Source organism: Nesoenas mayeri (assembly GCF_963082525.1).
Source record: "Nesoenas mayeri genome assembly, chromosome: 5".
NCBI lineage: Eukaryota > Metazoa > Chordata > Aves > Columbiformes > Columbidae > Nesoenas > Nesoenas mayeri.
In genome coordinates, this window is record NC_137548.1 from 61,272,974 (window position 1) to 61,284,003 (window position 11,030).

The 11,030-nt window shown below is 46.9% G+C and overlaps 1 protein-coding gene and 1 long non-coding RNA gene across 2 annotated transcripts in view; one reads left to right on the forward strand and one right to left on the reverse strand.

Annotated features, from left to right (window-relative positions):
• QSER1 (glutamine and serine rich 1) overlaps positions 1 to 8,789 on the reverse strand; it is a 44,484-nt gene extending 35,695 nt beyond the window's left edge. The window contains exon 1 of the mRNA XM_080346228.1: positions 8,187 to 8,789. Coding sequence (XP_080202354.1) covers positions 8,187 to 8,302 — 116 coding nt within the window. The 5' untranslated portion in view covers positions 8,303 to 8,789. The remainder of the gene's footprint in view (positions 1 to 8,186) is intronic.
• A 565-nt stretch (positions 8,790 to 9,354) lies between these two features.
• On the forward strand, positions 9,355 to 10,283 carry LOC308041507. Its single transcript, XR_013922238.1, has 3 exons — positions 9,355 to 9,445; positions 9,731 to 9,859; positions 10,035 to 10,283. It is a non-coding gene; the product is annotated as an uncharacterized lncRNA (long non-coding RNA).
• The last annotated feature ends 747 nt before the right edge of the window (positions 10,284 to 11,030 follow it).

Consider the following 11,030-nt stretch of genomic DNA (forward strand, 5'->3'; position numbering starts at 1 on the left):
ATCCATTAAAATATCTTCTCCTTTCATCTAGGAAACTAAGGCACAAACACTAACCCGTTCAGATTTACAAAAGGGATCAGGCTCCACAACCAAGTTTCAAACACTCAGTACTGAAATAAGGAAGGTTTCACAAGCTTAAAATTTCTAAGAGCTCAGTACGCAACACACTGAACTGCTGTGAAGATCAAAGGCCTCACAGCCGCAGAACTGGCACAGAATCGAGGCATCTACTCACTGCCTACACCTGGGACCACAAACCTTACCACCCTTGGTCATCGGTACAGCCCGCAATTCAAGGCCATTAAACATTCTGTAAGTCTTCCAGCATGTCTACATGTCCGGGACAGTGTTTGCCCCCTTCCAAAACACACTCCAAGGGCCAAGGAGCTCACACAAGCTCCTTTAGATTCAATCAAGAGGCACTGCTATGACCAACACTGCTTCTATCCCAGGTTAGGAGATGTGTCAGGAAAGATCTAACTGATGAACAACACACAATTCATTGTAAAGCGTAGCAGCAAGAGTCCTTTACATTACAGGAAACATCATGGGGTGTTACTACCTACTTTTATAAGGAAAATTAGCATAGTCCTTTAATTTAGCTCTTATACCTCTTCATCTGTGTTCTCTTCATCCTAAAACAGATTTGAATTTACATTTCTAACCTTGCAAAGAGGTCAGAAATGTGGCTACCACATTGTCAGCAGTCACTATTTAGCTGAAAATACCATACGAACCCAGATGCTTGTGAATGTTTCAACTGGAAAACGTGCACTCTTTAAAACTGTAGGAAAATAGTTACAGCTACACGGCATTTATTATTTTAAGATGTGAAAAACTTCATTATATAAAACAGATTCCTTAAATACGCCCCAGGTATTGATTCAAGATCTCCTGACATTTAGGCAGATGTCTAAACAAAAACAAGTATTAACAGAGATCAAAATGGTACACACACACAAACTAAAAAAATTCTTTAGACAGTGAAAAACCTGTATTCCCTTTTAAAGGGAATAACAAAGCAGTAGTTTTGGAGGGGAATAACATAAAATCCCATCTCTCTTCAGTAGTGCTGAGCATCAGTAAGCTCCAGGTCACCAGCACCAACTCAAGGTAGTTAACAAATGGGTGCTGCTGAGCCTGAAGGAATTCGCTGGCTAGCATCACTCTTTGTATAGCAAATGCTCACCATCGATAAAAACCTATTATAATAGAAATGTTACCCTTGGCAGGCTCAGTAGAGATTAACGAAAGAGAAGGAACATAGGAACTGAAGGATTATTTGCTGTCTAGCACTGGAATTTTTGACACGAAGAAGAGAGAGAGTAAACAGGATGTGGTGTGAAACACGAAGTTGCCGTGTTTCTGAAAGGGATTTCCTGATCAGAAAAAAAGTACAACATTGATCGTGCAGCACATGCTGGTACATCCCGTATCACCACAGAACACCGTCCTGATCGCAGACACATGGCTCAGGGCACAGTGGCCCTTTGTCTGGTGTGCTCTTGGTGTCCAAAAGCTTTCAGAACAAGTTGCCAGACATCTGGAAACAGTAGTCGAAGGGCCAGAGCTCTCAAACTCTTCTCACACAACGCTGCGAGGTGAAAAAGAGGGCTATCTCCAATGAAATCTAGATGTTTGACAGCCCCAAGTACTATTCATATAAGGGTTATTAAGGAATAAATGTTCCTTAGTATCCTCCTATGTAAATACTATGACTCTAAGATAAGGATGCCTAAGGGTGCCTATTCCTGCCGAGTGTAATTGGTTACACTTACACAAGTCCTAAGCGAGCAAGAGGAAGGCATGTAGAAGGAAGATGAAAAACAAGAAAAGGCAATGCAGGCAAATAAAAGCTTGTCTGAACATACAGAGGTTCTTGCTGAACTGTTCAGGAACAAGGAAGTCCCGGCATGCAGGGATTCGGGAATAAAAGCTCCTTGCCCTGTTTATTGTAACTCATGGTCAGAGAGGTTCTGAGGATGCTCTAAATGTCCATTCCTCCCCAACAGTCTGGTCAGAGCAATAAAACAAGGAAGCCATGTGAGAAGAGGTGACAAAGTAGCAGAAGTAAAACCAGAAACTATGAAATCTGCCATGTGAGAAGAGGTGACAAAGTAGCAGAAGTAAAACCAGAAACTATGAACTCTGCCCAGTGAGATCAGTAATTCTAGTACTTAAAAACTAAAAGCTCTGTCCTCTCCGAGCACATTATTTCTCTCTGCTTAAAAATTCTAAGAATTTTCCTTCCTCTGTCACTCGTGTGGTACAGTAAGAAACACCATGCTGGAAAGGTCGAACCCTGCACTCTGCTCAGAGTTATTTTTGTCACACTTAAGGCTGCTAAGGAAAGTCTGAAGTGAAACTATTCATGCGCTGCCTTTCAACTGGTGTTTCTTTTGGTTTTTGTTTTGCTTTTTAAATGTATGGAATAGGCACTCATCGTACAAAACAACTTTTTGACATGCAAAGTTGTGAATACTTTGACTAAACAGAAGAAATCAAAAATTCCAAGGAAAATACACCCACCGCTGTATAAGGAGCTCTAGTATTGCTTAGAATTAATATAATCCGGTCATAGGTGCTTTTTTGCTGACGGGAACAAAGGTTTTCCTAAAAACAACCTCCTCCCTCTGACAGCATCATGCCAGAATCAACAGCACCTCCAAGAAAACATAAAAGGTGGGCAAGAGTACAGAAGAAACAAAGGGGAAAGGTTGTTCTCTGGTGGTATAAAGTTAACATCTGCAACTAAAGTTAACAGGATGAAAGGTAAAATACACATATAAGACTGAAAGACCTTTTGCAAAGGTGGAAAAAGATAAAAAACCCCTTTCTTTCAGAACAACATATTCAGTAACCTGTGCTGAAGTTGTTGGCTCCATGGGAAAGGGCTCACATCTAAAATATCATTCTAGGTGATGTCAAGAGGGGTCAAGCGCTCAGCGAACAGGGACACTCACTTGTGCTCCCGGTAGGGAAGATGGTAGTAGGGTCTGGGTGGGACACTCACTGAAGTGCAAGGCTGAACCCACCCAAAAGCCACCCAGGAGCACAGGGCAGAGTCCCCGTGAGTCACTCCTTACGGCTCTGCTCCCCACTTGTCCCCTGGTGCCACCTCCGGATTCCTGTGTGACAGCACAGGTACACCAGCACAGCTCTCCAGCTCAGGAGAAAGCTATTCACCTTTTCCGTCAGGTTAGTCTTCCCGCAGATCAACAAATGAGCTCAGCTCCCCGTACAGTTGCACAAACACCAGCGCCAAGGCCAGGTAGGAGCAGGAGAGCCACTTTCAGCAGTCATCTCATGTCACTGCACCCTCCGATGGAGTTTCAACTCATTCCTCCTGCATGCTACGCTGTACTACGTCACCATTTCTCCTGCATCAAAGTGACATACAATGCTTAAAATGCTTTATGGAAAGTCAGCATTAAATCTGGGACAGGCATGCGGCATGTAACTGCAAACAAGCCTATCTGGCTCATTTTGAAACTCTGACAAAGATCGTGCAAGATGACCACACACCTGCACCTGTGCAGAGCTGGGGGGCACGCAGCAAGAACATGTTCAGCATCTCTGTTCAATCCTTCACTTTGCCACAGCTGTTATTTCAGTGTGTACCAAATACAGTTTAAAACAATTAAGTATATTAAAAAAAAAAGACTGACAGAAGCTAGCAAGTCCCTGTAAAGTATCTGTGCTGCACCGTAGAGTACCAGTGTGTTATTTAGTGTGCATAAATGTTTTAGATTTAAAGTCTTACCAAACCTTCTGTCACTGTTTATAATTACCTACCTTTTTATATGTTTATAAAGTCTATTCAATCCTTCTGTGCCTTTTCTTTAATAGCAAATGTTCTAAATATATTCACAGCATATGAGCTTTACCTTTCAACATTTGAAATAATACACCACAGGGAACTTTTTGTATGAAATGTGCTTAATAGCAAACACTACTTTTACCTCTCAGAACAATTTCATTTCATGAAAGAAAACATTCTATGTTTTCCTAAAACACATCACCTGCACTTTTAGAGTTTCAAATAGCTATGCAAAAATCTGTTAGAACTTAAAATTGAGCCTTAACTACATCAATTATCACAGTTATTACAACAAGCACTAGTTTGACAGCTATGTAAAAACAAGTTAAAAAATTATCATAATTTTATCATAAAAGTGTAGGTCTCCCACTTACGTAACTTCGCATATGAACTATCACTGTAACTAACTCATGATGTTAGATTAGCTGCTATAAATATAGGCCGCACTAACCAAATGTCAGTGTTATCTATTGTAAAGAACAATCTTGAATTAAATTACATAAAACCCCATACACTTGGGTAGGGCAGAGATGGACAAAGACCGCTAGGCATAAATGAACATCAGAGACTATGGCAGTCACCATGAAATTTAATACAACAAAATAACTGTGACTGATGTTCACTTACATATAGCAGGAGTCTTAGAGCTGTGGTAAAAACCAAACATGAACAGTGAGATGCCTCCACTAACAAAAACCCTTCTCTGAATGAAACCCTAGAAGTACCCCCAGGTCAGACATATATTCAACCAGAAACCTCATCCGTTACCACCCATCTTCATTTCCCCTTCCAAGCAATTACAACGGTTTCTCAAACTATTACACATTCACCTGTTTTCTGAAGACTGTTTTACCCAAACAAGGAACAAGTATGTCCTAAGTATCTGCTATTCAATACAGGACTAGCTTTAGACTGCACTACAAAAACAGAGTTTCAGCACGAAAATAAGGGTTTCTAACAGCTACAGAAAAAGGTCAAAGTGGCAGTTTTCCTGTAGAACCATCAGAAATTCCTTCAAGATGCTGACAGTCTATGTAAGAGGAAATGTGGGGACAGGGGCACCCCCTTTGGTCCCCAGCTACCAGGCTGCTGTGGCAGCACTGTCCCAGCGCACTCTGCAGTGGGAGTGACCTCTGCTCAGCTAACACAGCGATTCCAGCGATTTCCATCAGCTCCCATCCCCGCTTCACTATCTTCTCCTATTCCATGGGAAAAGTTATGTCACAGCAGGCCTGGTAGCAATGTCCTTATAATACTTCACCACACATTTCCTTTCGGTTGATAGGAATAGTGCCATTGCACAGACAAAACAGCGCCTGCAAGAAATAAGGAGCAGGATAAAAACCAGATGGCTAAAGTTAAGGGCAGGAAGACAGGAGCAATGCTTGTAGGGAGGAGAAATCATTTTGATGAGCTGAGACTGTGAACATGGCGCTCTGCACAAAGGGAACACAGCCTGCCACGACACAGCCTGCAACAGCATAAATACAAAATGAAATCTGAATGAAATATTGTTATCCATATCACCTAAAGGCTGAATTCTTTTCAAGCAAGAACCAGATGAACGTGACACACATTTTTTTAATTTAACATCAGGCTAATGCAGCTTCAGCTGTTTAGATGACTACCTGTCAACCACAATCAAAAACATAATTCTGAAAAACGTGAAGTGATCTGTAACACAAGGCGGGAACGCCAACAGCATATTCCCTTACAATACATCTATACCTTCACGATTTGCTGCCAGCTGGTACAAGCCTTGGCAATGACAAGCACAACTCTTACATCCCAGTTCCCCAAAAATCAGCTCCATCTATACAAAGACAAATGTTATCAGTGACAGAGGAACCCGAAACACCTATGCAAGCCCAGACGGTATTTAACACCGTGTCCAACATGGTTCAAATCTTACTGAAGAAAGGGTATTTTAATTCTTACTAAAATGACGTGAACTGTAAGAACTGGGAGAACTTCAAGCACAATATATGATTCATAGCATTTTTCCAGTCCTTGCTGTGGTTAAAAAAAAAAGTTAAAACATTTCAGTCAACACACGTAAAATGTATCATTTATCACCATCTACACAGCCTCCAGATGAAACTTTTAAGAACTGAAAGCAAGACCTTCTTGACATTGCTTCCTAAAGTATAGCATAAATATTGCCATATGAAGAATGGATTCACTAATACTAATTTGATTTTTTTGAATAACAATTTGATTGGTAAAGGTACCAGGCACTGATCCAATGACCTTCTGCATCGTACTTGTCTTGGGACTGTTCTCAATGCCATTTCAACTAAGGAACCGTCAAAATATATATAATTGCATTAATACAGCAGCTATTAAAAAAGTAAACTTTTGAAACCAGGGCATTTTTTTAATAAAGAAAATAATCACCAAGCATTTGTGTTTCTTCTAAGATCCCAGAGGGACTCACTCTTGCTCCTGAACTACATATTTTTAAACGAGCTGGAAAATCCAAACCTTCCTCATGGAATAGATGGCATGATCCCCAACAGATGAGAACCGGCAAAGCAATACTGAAAGAACATGTCACTAACTTCTGCTGAAACCAACACAGCAATGTGACTAAAAGTAGTTAAACAATTAGGAAGAAAGATTAGAAAAAGCAGCAGTAGACCCTACTTTGCCATGTAGGCAACTCCCTGGAGAACCCAGCTTCATGGGGCAAGGTTTTGGCCAAAATCACGAACTGTCCTTGGAATTCTCTGTGAAACAAGGAATCCAGAGCCTCACACCCCAGGGAGGTCCTATTATCATCTTACTTAACATTGACTTAATTGCTTCTAAAATGCAATATCCACAATTCAGGAAGGGTGATAATAAATTGGAGGGGATCCAGGAGAAAACTGACAGAAAAACTGAATAAGTGTGTGTGTGTGGGGGGGGGGGAAATAAAGAAACAAGAAAGAAAAAAGAAAAAAAAAAGAAAATAAAATAAAAAAAGAAAGCCTGGTAATAAACTTCAAAAGATGGCTTATTTTTCTTAATAACATGAATCAATAAATTAATCAAATTCCATTAGAATTCATACTTCGAAAACATTACTTAGAATGGGATTTTCAGTGATGATGAGGCTATAACAAGATTCAGTGGCTAGAAACTAAAGGCAGCCCTCTACAGACCAGGAATAAGAAATAAAATACAAATCAACCACTCACATACTTTACCAAGATTGTGCTGAATTTTGCCTCATTGGAAATCTTTAACTGCACCTTCTAAAACATAACCTCTAGTTTCAAACACAGATTGAAAAAAAAAAGCCCCACAGCTTGTGTTATGAAGAGGTCAGACTGATTGCAACAGTCCTGACTTAATAATCTTCTATTAATCTTATCAGACAGATTGTATCAGATCATACATGCCTGACCACTTTCAGGACCGAATGCAAAGTCATCTATAGGCGCACCTATTTTGACGGTGTATTTTTAGCCTCAGACTTTTACCTCTAAACGTTGCAGAGACTGGAAGCGCAGATACATCAAGCTAAAAACATAAAAGGCAGGCGGCGATAAGAAAACTCTCATCACCTAGAAAATACTCCTTTTATTTGGCAGAGTTAGACAACCAAAAAGGAGTCCGAGGCCAATAAGATATCCCGCACTTCCCGGAACTTTACAGAACTCTCCGTGGGACTCAATCGCTCCAGACGACTTGAAATGAGGCTCCGCACGCTGGAGAGCAGCGCTTTGGAGGGAAAAGATGAACAACCAACCTCAGCACGGCGAAAAACAACGGAGAAATAAAGGGCGCAAGGGGATGCTGGCGCGGCGCTGGCCGCCACCGCGGGCCCGGGGCCGCGTCTGCCGGCGCAGGGTGAGGTGTCCCGGTGTCCGACGCGCCAGGCCCGGCCGGCGGGACGCAGCTTTGTTCCGGCGGACAGCGCCGGTGCCCGCGGCCCCGCTCCCCTCCCGGAGCCGGGCAGGGACGCGTGAACTCTTGAACCCGCGCCGCAGCCCAACGCGAGCCTCCGGGGCGGAGAGCAGCGGCGGCGGCGCGCCCTGCGCGGGGAGAGCGCCCGCCCGCCCGTCCCGCCAAGGAGCTCCCTGCAGTTGCTCCCCACCCGCCTGGCTCGGCGGCCGCGTCCCCCCCGAGACGCGGAGGCCCGGCGGGACGCGGCCCGGCCGCCCGCTCCCCCCCGCCCCGCGGCCCGACCGGCCTCACCCACCGCTCCGTGCCGCTGGGCCCCGCTCGGATGACGCCCCCCGCCGCCCAGCCGTGCCCCGCCGGAGGGAGGGGGCCCCTCGGTCACCTCACGCAGGGGCGCCCTCGGTCGCCCAGGGGCCAGGCCCCGGCCCAGACCCCAGCCTTTCCTGCCGCAGCCCCCCAGACGGACCCTCCTCACCTGGGCTTGAGGCTGCCGGCGCCTCGCTCGTAGGCCCAGGAGGCGGCGGGCTGCGCGGCGGCCGGGGCCAGGGGGTCGGCGAAGCTGGGGGTCGTCGGGTAGTTCCTGTCCATCATCGGGGCAGGGCGCGGGGCCGGGGCGGCGGGGGCTCCGCTGGGGCCCTGCGCGCTGGGCGGCGGCGGCGGGGACCGGTCGGGGCGGGTGGGAGCGGCCCCCCCCCTGCCTCATGCGGGGCGGGCAGCGCCGCGGCCCCCTCCCCGGCGCGGGCCAGGCCGCCGCGTCCCGGCCCCCCTGCCCTGCCCTGCCTCCGCTCCCCTCCCCTCCCGCTCAGCTGCGGGCGGCGGCGGGCGGGCGGCTGAGGGGAGCTGCGGGCGGCGGCGGGGGCTGCGCGGCGGCCAGGCGCAGACCCATGTCGGGCTGCTCTTTCCCAAGATGCACCTCCCCCGCCAGCGCGCACTGGGGCTCACGGGCTCCGGCTCCGTGGCCGGGGGGCAGGGAGGCCGCGGCGGAGGGGGCCGCCGCCAGCAGCGCCGGCGGGGGGAGGAGAAGGAGGAGGTCTGTGACTTGGGAACGGGCGGCCGCGGCCTGACGGCGAAGCGTGGCGGCGGCTGGCGGGGGGCGGTAGCCGCCACCGGGGCGGGGGGGGCCGAAGGCGGGGACGGCCGGGCCCGGGCAGCGAGGCGGGGGAAAGGCCGGTTGCTCAGCGGGGCCGCGTCAAGTGAAGCGCTGGCGCTTTGTTGGAGGGGCCGGGGCGGGGCCATCTTGTTCCCGCTGAGGGGAAGCGGCGTCAGCGGCGGGCAGCGGCCTCCGGGGCGGCCGCCGCCGACAAGATGGAGGCCGAGCGCCGCCGCGCCCCGGTGGCCGCCCCGGGGCGGCTGGTTGCCTCACGGGGAGCGCATTGTAAAGCAATTTGTAGGGCGGCTCTCCCGCCCTGCCCCGCCGCGGGGGGAGGTGTCCGCGCCGTGACGCCGCTCCCGGACGCCTCCTCCCGTGGTGCGGTGCACCGACCGGCCACCCTCCTCAGAAAAACTGAACCTTCCTCACAGGAAAGCTAAACTGAGCGGGAAGATAAAATAATATAAACGGTGATGGGCGCTGGGTGTTACCAGGAGAAGCTCGTTGCCCTGTTTCCCCTCAGGGCAGCCCAGGGCCGTTGCTTTGCCGCTTCGAGCTCCTGCGTGCCGGTGCGGTGTACGTTGGTCATGGCTCTGAGGATGCTTTAGAGGTTGAATAATACGAAACCACAACGCTGTAGCGAGGTATTTTCCTTTTTTTTACAAGCTAAAACACTCTAAATATGGCTTTCCAAAAGGCTTTAGCGTTCTCCGTCAATAAGTCATTACAGACCTGGAGTCTGAGAAGTCAAACAGCAAGAATATTTAAGTATTTAGAGCAGTGTAAGCCACCTGGTGCACAGGCAGTAAAATGTTTGGCTGCGTGCTTGTTAAAACAAGAGAAACAGGCGCCAGCTGTGCAGAATGGGTGGGAGCAAAGGGGGCTCAGTGAGACGGTGGGTGAGCTGTGGTGTTTTGTTTTCCCTTCAGGTTGGAGGTGCCCAGGCCAGGATGGGCAGGAGGAATGTGCCTCAGAGGTAAAGATGAGCAATATGCACTTGAAAAGAGAGCGACTGCACCTGAAGGCATTGCTCAGAAGAGGAAGGTGTATGTTAATGAGTAAGTCTTTTGAAGGTTCAGTTTGTAGTACTCCAGGCAACATTGGACCACAGAGTGAAACGAATTTTGTAGTAAAGTTAAAAAAAAAAAAAGAGAGGGGGGGTCAATATTACATAAGAAAGCAGGAAGGTAAGAGACTTTAGGAGGAACAGCTGGGATTCTGCTTTTCTCACAGCTGCTTTCAAGAAGCAGTGAAGTTAACTGCAGGAAGAAATGCACCCTTGGATCAGGAGGGAAGTGTGAAAGGCATCAGCAGCGACGAGACTGAGCGGAGTCACTCAGAGGCCAGAGCAAAGGGAGGAGGGAGAATAAGTATACCAAAGCCAGAAACCAGCAGAGTGAGTTTTCCTTGGGTTTGCATAAGTTAGCACCTGTATTGCTTGCAGCTGGATGAGTATGTGGGGGGTGGGAGACCTTCTTTCTCTGGGAAACCAGAGGGTTACTGTTTTACATATGAACGAGGCCTGGTGACAGAAAATACCTGCAGTTTTATGCTAATGATGAAGCTCTTAAGCTACTGATACTATTGAAATAAGTATTTCCAGCAAGGAAAGACGTACAGTTTTTTATTTTCCTGCAGGATCTATGCTAGTCTCCATTATAATATTATACCTGGAGTGCATTATTTTTCTCAACTGGGCCTGAGAGAAAGACAAGACATGGACCTAAGTGATACAAAATGCTTTTTCCACCTAACTTCTGTTTGGTTATCTAGAGTGAACATGTTGGTGTGGAGCTACCTTAGAGGTTCTTGCCACAAATTTGGAATTACATTAATAAATGGGAAAACTGCTAGTGTTCGGTTTGATTTTTCTCAAGTAATGGCAACGTGAACTTTAAAGAGTACCATAGTGTTGTGTATTTTCATTACAGGATATTCCTCTAAAGACAAGGGCTGGGTGTGTCTTAATACTGTTAAATATGTGGCTATAACATCATGTTACATGAGAAATCACAACAAGCACCAATCCAGATATACAGGCAGGGAAACAGATACACAATTAGTTCAGACCACTAAATGAACTGTTTGTCATTATACCACAGACACGGTGTTTCCTTGAACATTTTTGGGTTATATTGTCTTTCGTGTAATCAAATAGTGAAGTTGGGTGAAACAGAAGTTGTGACAGCTGTTAACTGTTACTTCTTTTATGTAGTTTTAATAGAGGTG